Raw genomic sequence first — 22,576 nt, forward strand, 5'->3', positions numbered from 1 at the left:
GGTCTGTGGGTAAACACTGACCAGCCTTCAAACCCCAACAAAACAGGGGTGTTCTTTTCTTTCCGAGGGACAGAGAGTGTTAAGTACGGGATTACAAGGCTGGAAATGGAGCCGTGTTTTCCTGTGGCTCTTTTGTAATTCCAGGATTATGTTTAACAAAGGTCCCCTTCAGCTCCCTCGGTGTTTCATTCCCTTGGGATGCTGGTGAGACCAGAGCTTTCCTTACCACGTTGAACTTTGCAAGAGGAGGTTTTTCACTTTATATTCAGGATGGAATTTCCTTTTTCTCCTTCTTAGGGTTTAGTTCACCTATTTTAGGAATGATTCTTCTGGATTTATTCCAAATATAGCTGCTGTGACTCAGCCTCTGCTCCTGGCTTTGGGCTCCAAGATGCACTTGCTGCTTTTACATTCCCTCCGCCTCTGGAATTTCTCCCTCTTCCTTCCTAATCCAATTCCTCCAGGAGCATTCTTCAGTTCTTATGGCTTTCCTATTGATCCCAGGATTTTTGATCCCATGATGTTTTCCAGCTGTCAGGGGCTGAGGAGGTTTTTTGGCTTGGCCTTGTCATTGCTGTTGTGTCTCTGCTCCCTTTTCTATTCCCCCATCCCGTGTCTGCAGAAGATTTTCGGGATCAGCTGGGAATTGCAAATCAGGAGGATTAGTGTTTGTATCCACTACGCTCCAGTGGAAGGGGATTACAAGTCCTGGGTCACTCAGGAGCTCGGGAATGTAGCTATGGAGGGATGGGAATTCTGCTCTGCTCCCACATGGCTGCCACAGCAGATCATACAATCCAGGGATATCCAGGGTTGGGAGAGACCCACAAGGATCAAGGTCCAGCTCCAAGACACCCCAACAATCTCACCATGTGCTCCTTGAGGTCTGGCAGCTTTGGAAGTGGCCACTTCCTTAGGGAGCCTGTTTCAGTGCTCCCTCTGGGAGAAAAATCCTTTTCCTAAAAATAATATTTTGCTTGTGTTTTGTGGAAATGCAGGATAGGATTCCACAATATCATTCCTGTCCTTTGGGATCAGACTTCTCCTTCTCTTTCCAGCCAGTAACAGGTATTTGGCATCAAATAAAAAAGGAGAGCTCCAGACACATTCCCAGGAATGCCAGTGAAGGATGCTGGTGGGATAACACATTCCCAGTAATGCCAGTGAGGAATACCGGGAAGGCATGATCCCAGTAATGCAGGGATGGTTGTGTCTTGGGAAATTTCTATGGAGAAATGTATATTATATTTATGGGATGTCATTCCCTGTGTTCTGACTTCCATATTCCCACCCCATTCCATTCAAATGCATGTCTGTAATTAAAGGAATTAAATATCAAATGATCAACTTAAGTTTGATTCAATACATGTTATTCATTGAAAAGGAATAACCAGAATATTTTATATTGATTTTAAAAGGTTTTATTGGGGAAAAAACAAACCTAAAGGAAGAAGGAGGGGTCTTGGGAAGCATTTTCCTTGTTCTTTCTGGATGTGTATTCCCAGGCTCTCTGGATAGGAGAGGTCGTGGCTCCTCTCACAATTCCCCTCCTTTTCTTGCCATCAGGGACATTTTTTTCCCCTCCTGTTGCCTGGCAATTCCTGTGGGATCACCCAGGTCCTGCCCTGTGCTTTCCCTCTGTTCCCTGGGCCGTTGTGGAACATCTTAGGACTGGTTTTCCAGAGGACAAGCATCCGGCCTAGGTCCTGTCTTACACCTTGGCCTGCTTATTATGGATTTAATTCCTTAGTTCTTCCTTGCTGTTGGAATCAGCTCCTAAAACTGAATTAAACCAGGAACTCTGTTATTTTGTAAAGGGAAAAAAAAAAGTGCCACCCAGTATTTCCCAAAACATCATCTGGGAATGTCGAATTTTTTTTCCAAGTAAAACAAAACTTGTGAATTCATCACATTCCTACTTCAAGTCCTTGTAGACGCTCATTGAATCCCATAAAGGAGTTTTTCCCAAGGGGCTGGAGGGGCAGGACAAGGGGGAATGGCTTCCCAGTGCCAGAGGGCAGGGTTAGATGGGATATTGGGAAGGAATTCTTGGCTGTGAGGGTGATGAGGCATCACAACCTCATTTCTCTGACTGAGTATGAGATATCCATGAATGGAAAAGTGGGAGCGCTGCCCTCCCACCCCTCCAAGGTTTCTGGTGTCCCACCAGAAGGAAACTCCTGGCTGGAGGCCATTAGGAATATCCCAAACCTTGGAAAACCGTTCCATCCAGCATATCCCTGGTGAACCTGGTGCAGTAATGCAGTGCCCACCTCTCCGAAGGGCTTTTCCCAGTGGCCAACCAGAGTCTCCCAATCCATCATTTGGGGAAAGAAAGGGGCAGAGAGAAGTGTCTTGTGTTCCTGGAGGTCTTTCCAGCAAAACACAAGGAATTAGGGTTGTGGAGATAAAGGAAAGGAGATGATCAGCTGGAGGAGGACACGGCTCAGTCGGGAGTACAAGATTCCAGCAGGGATCACTTCCAAAGGGAACATCAGCAAGGCTTGCAGTGAAAGGAATTAATAGGGAATATATCAAGGAAGCTGTTTGGGAACTGCTGAGAGCAGAGTTGGACACACAGGGAGCTTTGAAGAAATCCATGTGTTTGTGGGTCACCTGGGGGTGAAACCCGTCATCCCGCAGAGGAAAAGCTGGGAATTCACAGCATGGGATCCATCTGTGGAAAGAGAAAACAAGCCAATATAAGACCAGCTCTGCCAACATCCTTGGGTTTTCCTCAGTCTGGAATTTCTTGCAGGGGAGCTGCTTCCAGGCCAGATTGGAGCAACCTGGGATAGTGGAAAGTGTCCCTGCCCATGGTACTGGATGAGCTTTAAGGTCCCTCCCAACCCAAACCATTCCATGATTCTTGTTTTCCATTAGAATTCCTGTTCTATTTCTATGGCAAATAGAATATTTTATTCCACGTGAGGCGTGTCCAATCAACTTTTGGATCTGGTGTAGCCAAAATAAAAGAGTAATTAAAACAAGAGCTGTTAATTGGGGGGGAATCCCCTTGTATTACAAATTCCTGAGCTCACAGCAGCCTTTTTTGGGGAAAAGGTGGGATAGAGCCCTGGAACCTCCTGAATGAACCTTTAGCAGCTGAAATGGGAGTTAATTTAATTACTGTTTGTGGTTCCCAAGTGAGAGTCAGGCTTCAAAGGACTTCCCTGAAAAGTTGTCAGGAAATTATTGGGATTTGGATGCAGTGCAAGGTCAGGAGGCCTTTTCATGTTCAAGGAGACTTTGGCTGGATGTGATTTGCATGTGATTTGCATAACATGAATGTTGAGGGCCGACAGGTCAGGGAGGGAACGTTGCTTTTTTGCTTTGCCTTCTCTCTTTGTTCCCACTCTTCATGTTGGTTTTCTGCTACCTGGTGGGAAATGAGGGATTTTTTGGCACACAGAGAAAATCCTGCTCTTTTCCTGAAGGGGCTCCCAAAAGCATTTCCATCCTACTTTCACAAGGACAATGCAATGGGAGGGGAAAGGGAAGGTCACCTTGACACAAGGACTCACCTGTCTATGTCACTGCTTTAAACGCCCTGGAAAATAGATTTATTTTGCATTAGGACTCTGTTTGTAAATATTTTATTCCCTTATTTCGAAAGGATAACGAGAATAACTTCAGGAACTTCCTGGATTTGGGATGCCAGGTTTATTATTTTATTTTATTTTATTTTATTTTATTTTATTTTATTTTATTTTATTTTATTTTATTTTATTTTATTCATAGATGTTGGAACAGGCTCCCCAGGGAAGGGGACTTTGGACAAGGGCCATCAAACCCGTCTGCTGGAATGTCAGTCCCAAGCCCAAACATTCCATGGACGTAAAGTTTTACACTGATTTTCCTGGTGATCTGAACACTCCATGAGGCCGCTGATGGCAATCCCTGTGTCCCTGTGGCTTTGCTTTATAACCCTGATTTCCTTGGCTTTCAGAACTGCTTCTCCTGTGCCAGCTGGGGGGTGGAGGGACAGCTAATTAATTAAGCACTAATTGTTGTCAAGTCGGTCGGTGCTGCCATTCACCATTGGACTTGTTTATGATTGAAGGTAAAGCAGGAGGAGTTAATGATCCACCAAACTGTGCATCCATCACCAGACACTTGGTTGGGAAGGAGGGGGTTATTTATGACCTGGAAAACAGCACATTGGAACAAAAACCCCCGGACTGGGAAGGCAGGATGGTTTTGGGTCTGGCGTGAGATCGTCACTGGATAACTGTGCAGACAAATGTGCTGCCTAATAGAGCTTAATGACTGATTTTCCCCTTAATCACGACTGAGAATGTGCTTCATTAAGATAATTAACTGAGCCACTTGCTTAACTGACACTTGGGAGACACAAATTCCCAAGTTCCTTGGCTTTCCTCTGAAGAAAACTCCCGAGGAGCTGACCCGGCTCCACCGGAACGCGAGGGCTCTTGGAATCTCCTGGCTCAGGGAAGATCTTGATTCCATGTCCCTGTCTGGGAGAGGGCTGGGTGGCACTGGATGCCCTGCCCAGGAGCCAGGCCTTGGCCTCCGGGTTTTCCCACTCCACAAATCTTTGCAGATGGGCTTTGATCTCCTGATTCCCCAAAGGTCGGGGCTCAGTTGGGGTTGGTTTCATCACCCAAGAACTTTTCCCTCTCCCAAGGGAGAGGATTCCTTGTCTGACTGGTGGCTTCTCCTCTCTGTTGCAGCTGGAAGTGGGGTCATGAATGCTGAGCCCCCCTGGAGCAGGGATGTGTCAGATCCATCTGCTCCATTTGTAGGCAGAACACACAGTGCTGGAGAATTTCTGGGAATTAACGGAGAGATCCAAGCCTTGAATTATTAAATATCTCTCTGGTTGTGATGTCTGGTTGTAAAGCCTTCCCTTCCCAGCTCTCTGTGTCTGGAATTCTAACGGGGATGTTTGGAGCCAACATCTCAACTCTGCTTTTCTTTTGTTCCCAGAGTTCCTGGTCTTCCACCATGAATCCTGTTTACAGCCCCGTCCAACCGGGGGCTCCCTATGGAAACCCGAAGAACATGGCATACACAGGTAGGACTGGTGTTCCCTGGCTCCTTCCCGAGTGTCCATGTCCCACTGGAGGAGCAGGTGGTCAGTTAGGAGCGATGGGAGAAAGAGTTCCCATCAGGGAACGGGATTCGCAGGGAAAACCTTCCAGCAGCATCAGTGCAGTGAGTAGTGAGGAGAGTTGAATCCATAGGAGGATGCCCTGGAAATCCTAAGGAAAAGGATCAAAAGGGGGTTTCTTTGGATAAACAAAACAGGCAAGAAGTTGCTGGAAGGGTCAGTGGGAGCTTTGTGTGTGGAGCTGAGCTGGGCTTGGCTCTGCAGCTGGGCTCAACTTCCCTCCAGAGCTGAGCTGAGCTTCCCATGCACATGCTGGAATAATCCAGCTGGAGAAGTGAGGATCCCCCCAGGATCTCCTGTTGTTTGGAGAATGTACAGTTACTCTTGGAGGTGGGGACTTAACCCTGCTCTTGGCTGAGTTCTTTGCTCTCAGGTTCCACTCTGCTTGAGCCCATCTGATGTTGAGGAGCGAGTCTGGTTTAAAGCCCTTCTTTGGAACTGAGTTGTCTAAAAATGTAATTTTTCATACTCCAACAAGGCACTGCAAGATGTTTCCCATAATTCTGCAGCTGAAGGGTTCCGATGTGGAAAGAATTTAGGTGGTAAAACTCGGTTTCTCGGTGGTTTTCCCCATGGATTTTGCTCTCACGAGCACCTTCCAAAACGAGCCTTGGAAAGCTCCTTCTTCTCCCATTTTGGATGTAATTAGGTCTTGGGTGTCATGTTGTGTCAAGACTTTATATTTGTGGGGCCTGTTGGGCATGTTGACTTCCCCCGATGTGTAGAATTGCTTGGGAATGTGCTTTTGTGGAAGTGAGCATCGGACACTCTCAGCTCCTTTGTGTACGGAATATTCCAGGGAACAAAAACCTTTTAAATCTGAATTAGTTGGAATATTTCAGGAAATATAAAGTTCTACAGCAAAGGAGGAGGAGAAAATTGAAATTTTAACCTCCATACAGAAAAGAGGCAACTCTTGAGGCTGGGCTCAGAACTTATGGGAAGAGCTGTGGAATAAAACTCCAGTGGGATAAAGGCCGAAAGAAAACAAGGATGGCAATCAGGAGACTGGCAGCTTGAATATGTGGGTTTTTTAGTTTTATGTGAATATTTTCTAGTATTTAATATTTATTATTTTTATTTCTGTGATTGCTTTTGGCTGAAAGGATCGGTTTGAATCTGATTTTCTTCTCATTCTCGTTTCTTTGCTGTTTTCCAAACCTGGGGGCTGGGGGTGGGGAGAGAGATCCATTCCAAGAGAAATAATAAAAGTTTTTGTGCCAAATTGGCTGTTGGGGAAACTGAGAAATCCTTGTGTTAGGAAGAGTGGGGAATCCTTGGCACAGACCCAAAGACTTGGAGCACCATCCCTTTATTCATATCCTTCATTTTCCCAGTCTGATCTTCCTTGAAGGACAGTGATTTCCTAAAGAATTTTTAAAGTGTGGGGTGACTTAGATGGATTTTTAGAGGAAATAAAAATCAAGTTTAAACCAGGAGGTTTTAAATCACAGTTATTTGGTGAAATAGAGGCAGAGTTGGGAAGCTGTTGTTTGAATTGAGGCTGATTTTTAATTGATTTTAAGGCTTGGTAGAATTCCTTCCCCCCCCAACAAAATCTGAGCTGCTGAACCACCTGGTTTTCCTTTGGAATGTTCCCCTTCCTGTTTTCCTGCACCCACTCCAGGAAGGCAGCAGTGCTGTGGATGGATCAGCCTGTTGGTGTGGAATCAGGGGTGAGGAATCCAACCTCTCCTTGTTTGATTCCAGTGGTGTTTGTTCTCCCTCCCGCTGGGATCCTTTCCCTCCCAGGATCTCATTAATATGCTGATGAGATGCTGGAATTCAGGGCCTGACTGACTCCATGTTCCTTATTGCTGAATAATAAATGGGAATAAAATCCAGGAGCCCAAAGATGCGAAACCAGTTGGGAAGTCTCCAGGGAGTTTGTGTCGCTCCAGTGCACAACATCCCTCCGGTCCTGCTGCACTTCCCAGCCTGGGAGGGATGCTCATGGAATTCCGGGATGCTTTGGGTGGGAAGAGACCTTAAAGCTCATCCAATCCCACCCCCTACCATGGGCAGGGACACCTTCCACTGTCCCAGGTTGCTCCAGCCTGGCCTTGGACACTTCCAGGGATGTGGCAGCCACAGCTTCCCTGGTAGAAATCCTCCTTTTAACCCTCCTTTGTGGGACACAGAGAATTCCAAGCGTGATTTCAGCCTTTTTATTAACTTGAAATTCAAATTGGGCTGTGTTGTTCCCTGGAAAATCTGGGCTTTGATAGAGATTGGCTCTTTCCAAGTTCTGCCGTGTGGAAAGAGGATAGACTTGCCTTTTTTCCCGTTCTTTTTGGTATTCCTGATCACATTTTTGGGGAGCGCTGAGGAACGTGAGGCTTTGATGCCAAAGCAGGTGGGATTGGGCTTCTCCCTCCTTCCTTTTCCCTCTCCTTCTAAGATCTTCCTGCATGTCCCCCCCTTCCATGGACTGGGATATTTAATTAGGGGATCCATTGCTTACCAGTTGTGTAAAACAGGAATTTTCAGGGCATTGAATTGATTTCAGGGGGATTAAAAATGGATGAAGTGGATACAGTGAATATTTTCCCTCTGGCATTTCTCCATGTTTATTAATTGCTGTGTGTGGAGCAGACAGGGAAATCCTCCTGGAATGGGAGATGAATGAGCTGTGACCTGTGGAGACTCTTGCTTTTATGTTTAAATGTGGGATTTCTATACTGAGAAACTTCCAAACAACTTGTGGAATCATGGAATTACAGAAATGCTAAAAATATGCTAAAAAGTCCAAGGTGAATCCTTTGAAATTTCTGTAAAACCTGCAACATGAAGGTCATTAAATTCCCTTAAATTCTGTTAAATCCATATTTAAAAGGAACTGCCTGGCTTCTGTCTATCAAATTTAGAGGTTTTTTGAGATGGAGAAGGAAGCAGAGGGGTTTGGGATTCGATTAGGGGCAGAATCCTCATCTCTGGAGGTGTTCAAAATCCCCGTGGATATGGCACTTGGGGACATGGGTCAGTGGTGGCCTTGGAAGGGCTGGGAGAAGGGTTGGACTCTATGCTTTTCCAGATCTTTTCCTGCCTTTGTGATTCTGTGATCCCCAAATAATTCATGAAGTGGTTTGGAGCTCCAGAGAAATGTTGGGAAACATCCCTCTCCCCTTGTTTTGTCCCTGTGGTGAGGGCAGAGAAGAGAAAAAAGTGTAGGTGGTGGGGGGGAAAAACCCAAAAAGATGGTCTTGGAAACATGTTTTTAATTTTTATTTTCATTTTAATTTTCATTTTTATTTTCATTTTTATTTTCATAATTTTATTTTTATTTCTGTTTTAAGCACCAGCCCCACCAAAGCTCTTCCCTTCCCTTGCACATCAGCAAATTCTAACCAGTGATTTCGGCTTTGAAAATGTGGATTCAGGATTAAAATTGGTGACTGAAGGGGTTTTTTATTGTCTTTTTTTTCTCAGTCTCTCTAGATCACAGAATGAAACTGGAGTTTTGATGGCTTTGTTCATTTTTAGGGTGTTTCTGAGCCATCCTATTTTCCTTTGTTTTAGCCATGTTTTCCGTCATTTAAACCTTCTTTTTCTTCGTGTTCCCTGTGCTTCCATGTGTTTTCCTGGATGTTCCTTTTACTTTGCTCCTGAACAGCAAGAAAGTTCCATGCAGGAAGTCAAATTGGCCCTCTTGGCATTGCAGGGGTTGGAAAAGCTCCTTAACATGATTCCTCCACCCATAATTCCATCCTCCCTCCCCAGAACTATCCCTGGATGTCCAATTTGTCCCAACAGAGACCCACCAGCAATTCCTAAATCCCTCAGTGATGCTCCACCCTTAATATGTGCTGCCTTCCCCCCGCCCCCTTTTATACCAGATCTGTTAGAACTGATCCTATTTTCCCTAGTTTGTACAGATTTATTAGTACTGAGCCTGTTTTCCCTGGTTTGTCCCAGATCTGTTAGAACTGAGTCTGGTTTCCCTGGTTTGTCCCAGATCTGTTAGAACTGAGCCTATTTTCCCTAGCTTGTACAGATTTATTAGTACTAAGCCTGTTTTCTCTGGTTTGCCCCAGATCTCTTAGTACTGGGTCTATTTTCCCTGGTTTGTGCCAGATCTGTTAGTCCTGAGTCTATTTCTCTGGTTTGTAGAGATTTATTAGTACTGAGCCTATTTCCCCTTGTTTGTCCCATCTCTGTTAGTACTGAGTCTTTTTTCCCTGGTTTGTCCCAGATCTGTTAGAACTGAGCCTATTTCCCCTTGTTTGTCCCAGATCTGTTAGTCTGAGACTCTTTTCTCTGGTTTGTCCCAGATCTGTTAGTCCAGAGCCCATTTTCCCTGGTTTGTACCAGGTATGTTAGAACTGAGTCTGTTTTCCCTGGTTAATACCAGATCTATTAGTACTGAGTCTGTTTCCCCTGGTTTGTACCAGATCTGTTAGAACTGAGCCTATTTTCCCTAGTTTGCACAGATCTGTTAGTACTGAATCTATTTTCCCTGGTTTGTCCCAGATCTGTTAGAACTGAGTCTGTTTTCCCTGGTTTGTCCCAGATCTGTTAGAGTTGAGCCTGTTTTCCCTGGTTTGTCCCAGATCTGTTAGTCCCGAGTCTATTTTCCCTGGTTTGTAATCTGTTCATTACCGAGTCTATTTTTCTACTGGACTTTATACCAATATTTTAGTTCTAGTTTACTGAGGATCAGCTTTCCCAAAGCTGGGCTTATTAATCACAGAATCCCAGAATAGTTAGGCTTGGAAGAGACCTTCCAAATCATCCATTTCCAGATCTGTTTGTGGCAGATTTTGCCTCGTCTGACACCAAAATCAGGTGTTGCTTCTCTGCAGCTCCATTTCTATCCTGATTTTTCCTGCTCCTGCCCTTCCCTCCAGCTGCTCTCGCTGCCATTCGGCCTCATTTCATCTCAGGCAGGACTGGGGGAGAATTTTAATGTCTCTGTGGCCAGAGATGATTTATGGGATCCCAAAGCCCTGGCTGGGAGTGCAGGAAGAAAATCCTGGTTGGCACCGCTCGAATAAATGAGCCTGAAAGGCCCTTTAGTGTTCCAGGCTTTTTTCCTTCCCTTCCCCTCGCCCTCCCTGGGCCTTTCCCGACCCCTGAATTTCTGCTGGTGGTGCGAAGAGCTCGTTGCCTTGCAGGAGTTGCCAGCTCCGGGGGTTTTTGTGATGAGTGTGTTTGGCAACAGCCTCGGGAATTCTCGTTACCCTTCATCTGGGAAAAGCCTGCTTTTGTGGTGCACAGGGAAAACCAGGGAATCACAGCATTGTTTGGGTGGGAAGGGACCTTAAAGATCATCCAGTTCCCCCTGTCATGGGCAGGGACACCTTCCACTCTCCCAGGTTGTTCCCCAGGGATGGGGCAGCCACAGCTTCTCTGGGAATTCCATCCCAGCCCTCCCCACCCTCCCAAGGAAGAATTCCTTCCCAATATCCCATCTAACCCTTCCCTCTGGCAGTGGGAAGCCATTCCCCCTTGTCCTGGCACTCCAGGCCCTTGGGAAAAACTCTTTTATGGGATTCAATGAGTGTCTACAAGTCCTCAGAGTCTGTCCCCACAGCAACTACAAACTGCCACTTTAAATGTCCTGTTCAGGCTCTTCCACAGTTTTTCCCTTGTGGATTTTTTCCCTGATAGCCTGTGCAGGAGCTGAACTTTTCAGGCAGAATTTAATGCCAAAAATCCAATAAAAACAGAGGCATGTGCAAAGAATACAATAAAAAACGGGGTCATATGCAAAGAGTACAATAAAAAATTGGATCATGTGCCAGGAATCCAAGTGTTGGAGCACTCCAGGAAATGTAAATGTTACAAATCACACAAGAGAAGAAGATGATAATAATAATAATAAAAAAAAGGAAGAACAAAGCAGTGGCAAAGTGAGGGCTCAGGGAGGGATGGGGTGACCTCAGAGCTCCTCTGCCTCTCCTGACTCCCAGACTTCCATGAGGCTCATTAAAGGCTCCAAGCACAAAGCATCAAACACTTCCAGGAAAAAGTTGGTCTCCATGGGAATAGAGGGCAAACTAAAAATAACTTGAAGCTGCATTTCAACCATTCTGCAGGAGATTGTCATGGCAATGGGGAGAGTTGTAACCTGTTGTCATGAGAACCAAAGTTGGGAATTAATGGGAAAGCTGCTCCCACCTCATCTTTATTCATCCCGGATCCAACATCCACGAGGGGAGAATTCCACAGGAGTGCCTTGAGGGAGCAGCTGGACTGGAGCAAAGGAGGGAAAGCGGGCTGTGGGGGTAGAAAAAAGGAATTTGAAGACTCCATGGCCAAACCAAAGCACTGATAGGATGGAAAAAAACCCAGGGATGGAAACGCCTGGAGCTTCTATTTTGTGTCCTGGAAAAAAAGTCCTGGCTATCGTAGCCTGGAAGGGAACTGGTGTGTGGCTGGTGGGAAGCAAGGGAAGGGAATCCCAGCTCGGGATCAAATCCTGCCAGGCACTTACTCACCTGCCATGGATTTGTCCCTTTGTTTGCCTTCCAACTCCTACATTAACCAGTAGTTAAACCATCCCTGGAATTCCCTGGGGCTTCCTTGGCTAATGGACACTCCAGGTGGTCCAGGTGCTTCTCCATCTGGCACCAGCTCGGATCCATCTGCCCCGGCTTTGGCCTTGAAGAAACCTCTCCTGGGAAGTTTATCCCAAAATCTTTGCTTCCTGAAGCGTTTAAGAAACAAAGGGAGGTGCTGCAACAACCAGGAATCCTGTGAGTTTCTGGGACAGATGGAATGGTTTCTGCTGCAAAACAGGGAATTTGATCATGCTCAGGGAAAAACAGGAATGTCATCTCTTGGAAGACTCCTGTGTGTTTAGGAATTTCAGAATGTGTAACTCCTGTGTATTTAGGAATTTAGCTTTCACATGTGGATGTTAAAGCTTCTGGCACAGCCATTCAGGGCAACTTCCCAAAGGAAATGCAGAGCTGGTCACCTTGAAAAAGCAGGGAATGTCATCCTGCATTTCCGTCTCCACCCTGGCCAGGCAGGAGGACTTGGCACCCTCTGGAACAGGGAGATTTGATGGATGGCAGAGCTCCTGATGTCGTTGGCAAGCAGTGCAAGCTCCACAGGATTTGGCAATGTTGGATTCCTTTATTATTCCCTATTTTTAGAGAAATCTCTCAGTTTGCTCCTGCTGTAAATCCATGGGCTCCATAGGGAGGTGTCTCCATGTGTTCCCATGCATTATGCACATCCCACATCCCCAGTATACTGATCCAGCTCCTAAACACCAGCCCTTCCTTTCCTGCACTGTCAATCCAACACGTTTTCCTGGTCAATCCAACATGTTTTCCCGGCAGAACCAGGAATTTCTTGGTATTTCCATGTTGAATATTTGACCTTCAGATGATTTTTTCCCCTCTAACTCTTGTTGCTCTTGAAATAAGAAAATCTTTGGGGCCTTGAAATTAATTTGGCTGTGGATTCATTGAAATCCCTTTTCCTACAGGGAAAAAAAAAACCCTGGAATTTCAGCCTTGCTGAGCAGCACTTCCAGAATTAAATTTATCAACAGAAATGACACCTCAAAGAGCCTTTTTGAGAAACCCCAAAACATCTCATTTTTGGTAACGACGTATGACCAGAATGGGAATTCACCCCATCCTTTGAAAACATTCCAGGTGTGGGAAAAACAAGGAAAATGGAGCACCAAAAAAGAGGAATCTTTGCAGCTGTGATGATTTGGGAAAGAAATGATTCCTGGGCAAATAAGTCTGGTTTTCTTCCAGGCTGGCTGTTGAATAGGCAGAGTCTGGAGTTATCCTGATTTAGGAAAGTCCTTCTCCAATATTCCTTAACTGCTTCAGGAGCTTTCCCAGGGCTCAGGTTTCTGATCACCCCATTTTATCCCAGTTCTTTCCCTGCCTCTTCATTCCAGGCTGTGACAATGAGCCTGTGTTTTATTTGGCAAATAAACCTAAAACATAAACCCAATTCCGTCCCTTGGGAATAATAATTAATATTAATTCTTCCCAAAACACCCCGTTTGCTGCCAGAAAATCTGGTGGAGTTTAAGACAAATTATTTAATTCAACATAAACTTTTTAAATTTCTTTAATTTATGAGAAAATTAAAGGGAACAAAGAGGGAAGAGAGATGCTAAATTGCATAAAATCATGGAATTCGGGTTGGAAGGGACCTTAAAGCTCATGGGCAGGGGCACCTTCCACTATCCCAGGTTGCTCCAAGCCCCGTCCAACCTGGCCTTTCCCAGTAGTCCCAGGGTTGGGATTTCTTTGGGGAGGATGGAAAAACCAGCTTCAGTTCTGTCTTGAGAAGGTCTGAACCTGCATGCTCAGGTTTAGGGATATTTTGGGATGTTTTTCCTGCTCCATTTTACCTCAACACTGGAACGGGACCGGAGTCCAAAGGAATGTCCAGAAGGTTCAATCCTCAGGAGATTTTTCCAGTTGAATTTGCCCCATAAATTTGAAGGAGAGTCATTGAATAATTCCAGTTGGGAAGGACCTCTGGAATTCCCCAAGTCCAGCTTGGGGTCAGGCTGCTCAGAGCCTTGTCCAGTGGACAGAAGTTAAGGAAGTTTTCCAATGTTTTGGCAGGTTTTGAAGTTTTGCTGGAAAAAATTCTCCTGACTCTGTTGCCAGGTTTGGAAAGAGCAGGACTTCCAGAGGATTTGGGATGTTGGATATGAAGCTTCTCTTGCTCTGGAGCCAGGCTGGGAGAGCTGGGGGGGTTCACCTGGAGAAGAGAAGGCTCCAGGGACACCTGAGAGCCCCTTGCAGGGCCTAAAGGGCTCCAGGAGAGCTGGAGAGGGACTGGGGACAAGGGATGGAGGGACAGGACAAGGGGATCAGAGAGAGGAAGGAATGGGGTGGAAATGAAGCACCTCCAAACCTGGCCCTGTTTTCTCCTTAATGCCCAGACCAAACTCGTCCCTTTAGTCCCTACAATTCCAAAACCTTCCTTTTTGTCCTCACAGTTTTCTTTGGGAAGTTTTGTGGCTTTGATGGGAAGATTCAGCATCCTGGGAAGATTCAGCATCCTGAGCTCTGCACTCTGAGTTCTTTGATTTATTTTTTGTGGGGGTTTTGTTGTTTTTCCCCCCGAAGTTTGCAGGATCTGTGGACACAAAGCTTTTGCAGCTGCTGTCGCTTTTTCAATGGATTTCCACATCCTCCCAAATTCAGAGGGATGAGTCACCTGGCAGAGACAGGAAAGGAGGCTCATCCCAAACACATTCCCATTCACAGCCCTGCCTCGGGATGCTGAACATGACAGTGCTTTCTTTTCCAAGAATGGGCAATTAGGGGGGAGATAAAAAGCTGCTCATTTTCTGGGATGGGAGAGGAACAGCTGAGAATTGTAGTCATTGAGTAGTTTGGGTTGGAAGTGACCTTTGAAGGTCATCCCATGGGCAGGGACACCTCTGTTGTCCATCCCAAGGCTAAAGCAGTGCAGGGTGATATTCAGGAACTAAATGTTGCCCAAATTAAGAGGAATAATTAGGAAGTGCCCTGAGCTTCTGGAAAAACCCACCCAGAGAGTGATGACCTGGGAGGTCAGAGTTTGCCCTTCCTCACCTGTGGATCTTCTCCTTCTTCTCCACCTTTATTTTCCCAAGGTAAAGTGGAAAAGGTAGTATGGAAATTAAAATGGAAAAGGCAGTTGGGAAACTAAAATGTCTCTTTCCACCCCGGAACAAGGTGGGATCTTTAGTTTTGTGCCCACATCACTTCTACATATTCCATTTGTTGACTAAACCTTTGGGAAGCAAAGACCTGCTTGAATATTCATTGCCTAAGTCCTTGGAACGCCCTGAACTCCTAATCAGGTGATATATTTACTTCCTTAATCCCTCCTGACCTTCTTCCCTATGGAAATGAGACAATTTGAGAGCATCTCCTGCAGCACCTGAGATCCAGCTGATTGCTCTGGCAGTGATTGCAGTGCCTCTTCCCAAAATTCCTGGGAAAAATCCTCAATCTTAACTCTCCCTTGGCTTTGCTGTGTCCTTGACCACTTGTTCTGTCCCTCCATCCCTTGTCCAAAATCCCCCTCCAGCTTTCCTGGAGCCCCTTTAGGCTCTGGAAGGGGCTCTAAGGTCTCTTCTCCAAACTGGACACCCCCAGCTGTCTGTGCTGATTGAAAAATAATAAATAAATAAAATCAACCTGCAAAAAGATGCCCAGGAGACAAAATACTCATGGAACAATCAGGATGTGGGGATTTGGCCTAAAAATGCCACTGAAATGCTGCTCCAGGCAAGGTTTTGCTGCCGTGGAAAATGAATGGATGTTGATTTTATCCCACTCCTATAAAACAGGTGCTGGAGTTCCAGAGGTTCTATGTGGTCACAGAAGACAGACCTCATTCCAAGAGATGATCCCCAAGCAGTTGTAATGTTCTCCTGCAAAAAAAAAAGCAGTGATTCCTTGAGCTGGGAAGGGAAAAATTCCATGAAAGAAGCTGAGAGGGGTTGGTCACGTAAACACCCAGCGGGAGCTGCTCCCGGGACACACCAGCTGGAATAAAGGGTGAGAGTAGGAACTGGAATCGTGATTTGGCACTTTGGAGGGTCGGGTACAGGGTGAGGTGGAAGTTTGGAGGGAAAGTAGAGCCCTGAAGTTTTAAGGAGCTAAACGAGGTGATTTGTGGCATTTTTAAAACCTCTGAGCCACTGCGGGCGCTTCAGGAGGACTCTCTGATTCTGCTGAGGCTCCTCAGATCTCCACTTTCATGTTCTTTGTCGTCATCTCTTCATCTCCTGATTTCCCAGCACCAAAAGGATCCTGCCAAGCTGTTTGAAACCCGAAAGAGAGAAGCTGCCCTGTTTATTGACCTCTGCTTGAAAGCTGGAAACCTTCCTCCAGTGCCTCAGATGTTCCCTCCCTTCCCCTCCTGGGTTGTTACAAACATCTGCCTGTCAAGGGTGGGACGAGCTGAGAGCCTAAAAATTCCCAGCCTGGAGTTCATGGACCACCTGGATCCTTCTGCTCCCCATGGCAGGACCCTGGAAGTGTCCAAGGCCGGGTTGGATGGGGCTTGAAGCAACCTGGGATAGTGGAAGGTGTCCCTGCCCATGGAACTGGGAGATCTTTAAGGTCCCTTCCAAGCCAGTGTTAAGTCCCACCAGGAGCTCTGGGATTTGGGTTTAAGCTCTTTGATATGAAATCCCCTAATTCCTTCTATCATGGATGTATTCCATGCTAATCAGTGTCCTGGATGTGAGGGATGAATGTGGGGTTTTCCAGCAGCAGTGACAGGCTCTGAGAAGGAATTCCATGAACTCTGCACTGGGACAGGCTGGGAGAGCTGAGGGGGGTTCACCTGGAGAAGGAAAGGCTCCAGGGAGAGCTGAGAGCCCCTTGCAGGGCCTAAAGGGGCTCCAGGAGAGCTGGAGAGGGACTTCGGACCAGGGATGGAGGGACAGGACACGGGGAATGGCTTCTCACTGCCAGAGGGCAGGGACAGGTGGGATATTGGGAAGGAATTGTTGTCTGTGAGGGTGGGGAGGCCCTGGCACAGGTTTCCCAGAGAAGCTGTGGCTGCCCCATCCCTGGAAGTGTCCAAGGCCAAGTTGGAACAACCTGGGCTAGTGGAAGGTCCCTGTGGAACTGGGTGGGCTTTAAGGTCTCTTCCAACCCAAACCATTTGGGAATTGTGTACCTTCCCAATATCCACCTAACCCTGCCCTCTGACAGTGGGACGCCATTCCCCCGTGTCCTGTCACTCCATATCCTTGTCAAAAGTCCCTCTCCAGCTTTTTTTGGCTTGTTTTCCCCAATATCTGTTATTTTACACTCATCACTAGTGGCTTTGGTTGGTTTTCATGTTGTTTATTCACCAACTTTGTCCAGGTGATATTTCCCTTTCATTTCCTCTTTTCCTGGCAGGGTTTTTTTTTTTCCCCACTCTCTTCTCCTTATTAATCCACATCCAACAATTGTCCTGGGTTTGCTTTACTCCCATAAATTAATAGAGTTGTGGTGCTGCTGTAGATTAAATCCTCCATGAGCCAAGGGATCGTTGCCATCACAGCACCAGTCGGATCATTCCTGTGGAATACAGAGGGAACACCGTGTCCAGGACACAGAGCCTGGGTCAGCTCAGGCAAAGAGCCTTTCCCCCTATTTAAGCTGGCTGATATCTTTTCATGGAAGTGCCCAGTGATTACAGGAGGGTGTCTGGAACATTTGGAGCTGGATCCCACGGGAAGGGATGAGGATGCAGGTCCGTGTTTGGAGTTTCACTCTTCTCCCCGTGTTTTGCCTCTCATTCCTTTATCCCCTGCCAAAGGATTAATTCAAACACATCCTCATTCCACTCTGTTTTTTTATTTCCTACCAGACTACAGGATTCCCAGTTCATTTTCCAGAGTTCTTGGACAGGGAGCAAAATTATTCTGCTGTTCAAGGCTTAAAGCTCCAATTTGTGGAATTTTCTGGCACATGTGGGACACGTGGAACAACTCCCTGTGGGAATTGTGTTGGTGTTTTGGGTCCTTGGTTCCAGGACAGCCTTTTCCCATAAATGCTCAGCAAAGGATACAGAAGCTCTGGCTGTGATTGACACTCAGTCTAATTCCTGCACTCTGGTTTATTTACCTTTTTAATTAATTTATTTACATTTTTAATTAAGCTGAGGTGTAGAAATGCCCCCAGAAAAGAGCCACAAAGGCTAAATGAGCTCTAACAGGAATGATTAAAGCTGTTCCCACATCCTTATTCATCACCTGTTACAAACTCACGTGGACTCCGTGCTCTCCTTCCACCTCGTCCTTCATTCCAGTGTCACTGCTGGGAACAGAAGGTCCCTGACACCACTTAGAGCAGTGCCCAGAACGAATCCAACACCTCTGAGCATCCAAATCCAGGTGGAAAATAGCCTCTGTTATCTCATATAAATAAAGCCAGGCTTGTCATTGCAAATATGGAACGAAAACACACTGTTCTGGGGGAGGGGAGGCACAAGAAGCAGGATCTTGTCTCCTGAAGTGCAGGAGAGGAAGAGAAAGAGCATAAAATAGGAATTATTAAATAATTCTATGGAAGAAACTCTGGGTAATACATTAAGTCCTGGAATAATTTAGTTTGGGCAGCTCTTTGTTCCCTGAGCCCTTCAAAACAAAGCCAACTTCCAAGTTGGAGCTGTATCCAACCGAGGTTCAAATTTAGGCAAGAAAGGAGATTCCCTTCCCCTCTCTGGCCCCAGTTCCATCCTTCCTGGGGATGTGGTTTCTCCCCAGATTGAGTTGAATTTTGCAGATGGTGCTTTTGCTGTTACTTCCAGGCAGAACATGGACACATTTCCTCCTCCCATGGAGGTGGGATTGAGGTCTCCAAACCCAGCCTTCCCCTCACACCTCGTGTGCCCCAAGCCTTGGGAGTGATATCCTGACTACAAACCACCACCAGGGACCCTCCCAGGCTGATGATCCAGCCAGTTTTCCACCCTTCCATTCATTAATCCTTGGAGAGACCGTACTCAGGGATGTAAACAGCGCCTCGTTAGGGAAGACATTCCCAAAGTGGTTGGGTGGGATTTGTGCTTCAGGAGTCCCTGGTGGCTGTTCCCAATCACTTTCTCATCCTTCATGTGCCTGGTTATGGTTTCCAGAAGGATTTGCCTCCTGAATTCCAGGGGAAGGAGGTGTGACTGGGCTGACATTCTCTCTTTGGCTGCTTTGGAAGGCAGGGGGGATGTTTCCCTTTTTCCCAACATCAGGGACATTCCCCATCCCTGTGACCACTGGGAGATGGCAGAGAGGGGCAGTTCTGCTCCAGGTCCATGTCATCCATTTGTCCTGCACATGGACATGGAAGTGTGATGGGAAGTGCCCTCCTGACCCAGGCAAAGAAATCAGTATCGGAACAACATTTGGCTCTGGAATACTTGGAGTCATTGGATTTCCTGCCCCTTGGACTTGAGACATCCAGTGAAGTGGGTGGAGAAGTTCATTGCTGTGGGGGAGGAGATCAGAGGAAGCATCCAGGATAGGCAGGGAAGGGGAGATGGATAAAGCGCGTGTGGAACTGCCCAAGGGATAAACAGTCTGGAGGGGACTGGGATGAGCACTTGGATGTGGAAAATGTTTGGATGAAGTTGAGGGAAGATGTGGTGGAGCTTGGCCATGGAGTCACAGGCTAGTTTGGCTTGGAAAGAACCTTGAAGCTCATCTCATTCCACCCATCTTCCACTATCCCAGGTTGCTCCAACCTGGCCTTGGACACTTCCAGGGATGGGGCAGCCACAGCTTTTCTGGGAAAACTATGCCAGGGCCTCCTCACCCTCACAACCAGGAATCCTTCTCAATATCCCATCTAAAAACCTCAAACTTCCTGTTTTATCTCAACATAGAGCCTTTTTCCATGGAGGAAGCTGGTGGCTTCTCCTGGAATTGTTCAGCTGCCCGTTAACATTTTTCCCATTCCAACAGAAAAACGGTGGCATTGAATTAGTCCCAGAGATTTTTTTGTTGTGGGGAGAAATCACCATCTTTTAGAAAACATTCCATGAAATCTCCAGGTGGTGTGCAGAGCTGAGCTGTAAGACAGGGATGCCTCCCATGGATCACAATAATCTCCAGGATGGGGGAAGGGAGATAAAAAAAATCACAGCTTTAATTTTTTTCCCCTTAATGCCGAAGGACAACGGAACTTCATTATCCAATCTGCTCCAAATTGGGCACCTAATGAAATCTCACACCCCCGAAATTTAATCAGGGATTACTCCCGTGGGATTTGAATCAGATAAAAAGGAAGCCTCACATATTTGGGAGCAATTGCATAAGGCAATAAAATAGCCTGCAGAGCTCTTTGTCCTTTGCGGCGAATGGGAATTGTTTGACCTACTTTTCTTTCCTTTTTTCCTTATGTTTTTTTTGGGATTCGTGACCCCTCCTGGGCAGCAGTGAACGCTCGGTTCATGTACAAGCACATGAGTCTCAGGAGTGTTTCCTCCAAGGTGCTTTTATGGCTTTTATTGCAGCCATTTGAGGCTGGGAAAAGGAAAGGAATGTTTTAGAATCAATATTTAGCTGGTGTGTTAAAGGCCTGACTGATAAAAGGAGATTTTTTTGGGGCAGCTGAGGGGGATTTTATCTCCCCGAACCTTCCCTGTGTGAATTTTATCCCATCCAAACCTTCCCTTTATGGATTTTTTTCCCCTCAAACCTTCTGTGATGGGTTTTTACCCCTCCAAACCTTCCCTGTGTGGATTTTATCCCTCAAAATCTTCCCTTTATGGATTTTTTACCTCTCATGCCTTTCCTGTATGAATTTTACCCCTCAAATCTTCCCTTTATGGATTTTCCCCCTCCAAACCTTCCCTGTGTCGATTTTACCCCTCAAACGTTCCCTGCATGGATTTTATCCCTGCAAACCTTTCCTTTATGGATTTTTTACCCCTCCAAACCTTCCCTGCATGTATTTTATCCCCCCAAACCTTCCCTGATGGATTTTACCCCTCCAACCTTCCCTTTATGGATTTTACCCCTCAAACCTTCCCTGCATGGATTTTATCCCTCAAACCTTCCGTTAATGGATTCTTTACCCCTCCAAACCTTCCCTTTATGGATTCTTTACCCCTCCAAATCTTCCCTTTATGGATTTTACCCCTCCGATCTTCCCTTTATGGATTTTATTTCTCCAAACCTTCCCATTATGGATTTTTTACCCCTCCAAACCTTCCCTGCATGGATTTTACCCCTCAAGTAATCCCTGTATGGATTTTACCCCTCAAACCTTCCCTGCATGGATTTTGTCCCTCCAAACCTTCCCTTAATGGATTTTTTACCCCTCCAAACTTTCCCTGCCTGGATTTTATCCCTCAAACCTTCCCTTTATGGATTTTACCCCTCCAAACCTTCCCTGCATTGATTTTATCCCTCCAAACCTTCCCTGTATGGATTTTATCCCTCAAGCCTTTCCTGCATGGATTTTACCCCTCAAACCTTCCCTACATGGATTTTACCCCTCAAACCTTCCCTGCATGGATTTTACCCCTCCAAACCTTAACTTTATGAATTTTTTACCCCTCCAAACCTTCCCTTTATGGATTTTACCCCTCCAAACCTTCCCTTCATGGATTTTTTACCCCTCAATCTTTCCCTTTATGGATTTTCTCCCTCCAAACCTTCTCTTTATGGATTTTTTACCCCTCCAAACCTTCTCTGATGGATTTTACCCATCAAACCTTCCCTTTATGGATTTTTTACACCTCAAACCTTCCCTTTATGGACTTTTTACCCCTCAAACCTTCTTTCTTCACTCAGAGTGTTTGATTCCAGAGAGAACTCCAGTGGAATTTCTCAGGCTTGTGCTTGTCAGGATGTCCCTTTTTTACCCCTTCTAAACCACCTTCGGTCTTGGAAATTCAGCTGAGTGGTCCTGAGGAATATTTGTAGTTCAGCAAGAACAGCTTTGAATTGGGAACAAATTTAGCCATTAAATTGTCGTAAAACTCAGCAATGACGTGGTCTCAGCACCTTTTTTTCCCCAGATAAACTGATTTTCCCCGTTCTGTGAGGATTTAACTCACTTTGTCTTCAGCTCGACCCTTTTCCTAGCTGTATTAATCCCATATTTCTTTTAGAATATATTTCTAGAGATCTTTCAGCATCTTTTGCTGTTGGGAGGCTCAGGGAGCTGCCTCTTGTTACTCCTTGTATTTGTAATTCCCCACAGATAAAGGAGCATTAGGAACAGTCCCCAGTTTCTCTGGGAAGTAATTTCTGATTTCCATATTAATCAAAACTGGCTTTACCTTGGTCCTGCCCTAATCCTTGGACCAACACAGGGAGGAGATTACACTCTGCACATGTCAAAAAGCAATTAAAATTCACACACAGGAATCAAGGGGGGAGGAAAAATCACCTTTTATTTCGTGAGCTGAGCAGGGAAAAGCCCCTGACCTGGAATTGTTTGTTCCTTATTGGCTCCTTTCCCTTTGAAGTGCCTGCTTGGAAGAGTCTTTAATATTCCAGGATTAAAATGCTGCTGTTCCAGTAGAATGGGGAGGGTTGAACGTGATGGGAAGAGACATTTCAGGAGGGGGAGGACTGGCTGTGGAGAGCCTTGGATTTGCACTTGGACAGGTGAGGGACTGTTAATAGATGGATATTCCAGGATCTTACTGAGGGTGGGATACAGCTTCCAGGCTATGGAAAAGGGAGGGCAGGAGTTAGGGAGCAGGGGAGGCACCTATGGGTGGTAAAAGATCTGTTTGGAGGTGTTGGACTGCAGGAATTTGGGAGGTTTGGGGCTGGAAAAGCAAAATCTGCCATAGGTGACAGGATCTAGGAAACGTGTGGGAATGGCTTTGGGTTTGGGTGGATCCAGGGATTCTGTGGGTGGATCGTGGGTGGGAAGGGGGGTGGGATGTGCACAGAGGGGGGTTTGCCTTGGCTATGCTGGATGAGGTGGGATGAGATGAGGAGTTGGATGTGGAGGAGAGAAAGGCGGGATGGGATGGGATGGGATGGGATGGGAT

The 22,576-nt window shown here is 46.2% G+C and overlaps 1 protein-coding gene across 4 annotated transcripts in view; it reads left to right on the top strand.

The window, feature by feature from the left end:
- The window catches only part of FAM168A (family with sequence similarity 168 member A), a 78,949-nt gene that overhangs the window by 37,771 nt on the left and 18,602 nt on the right, over positions 1 to 22,576 (top strand). For all 4 annotated transcript variants that reach the window (XM_064643939.1, XM_064643938.1, XM_064643937.1 and 1 more), the window contains one exon: positions 4,951 to 5,038. In XM_064643939.1, the coding sequence (XP_064500009.1) occupies positions 4,969 to 5,038 (70 nt within the window). In that variant the 5' untranslated portion in view covers positions 4,951 to 4,968. The remainder of the gene's footprint in view (positions 1 to 4,950; positions 5,039 to 22,576) is intronic.

This window comes from Pseudopipra pipra, chromosome 2 (assembly GCF_036250125.1).
Source record: "Pseudopipra pipra isolate bDixPip1 chromosome 2, bDixPip1.hap1, whole genome shotgun sequence".
NCBI classification, from domain to species: domain Eukaryota; kingdom Metazoa; phylum Chordata; class Aves; order Passeriformes; family Pipridae; genus Pseudopipra; species Pseudopipra pipra.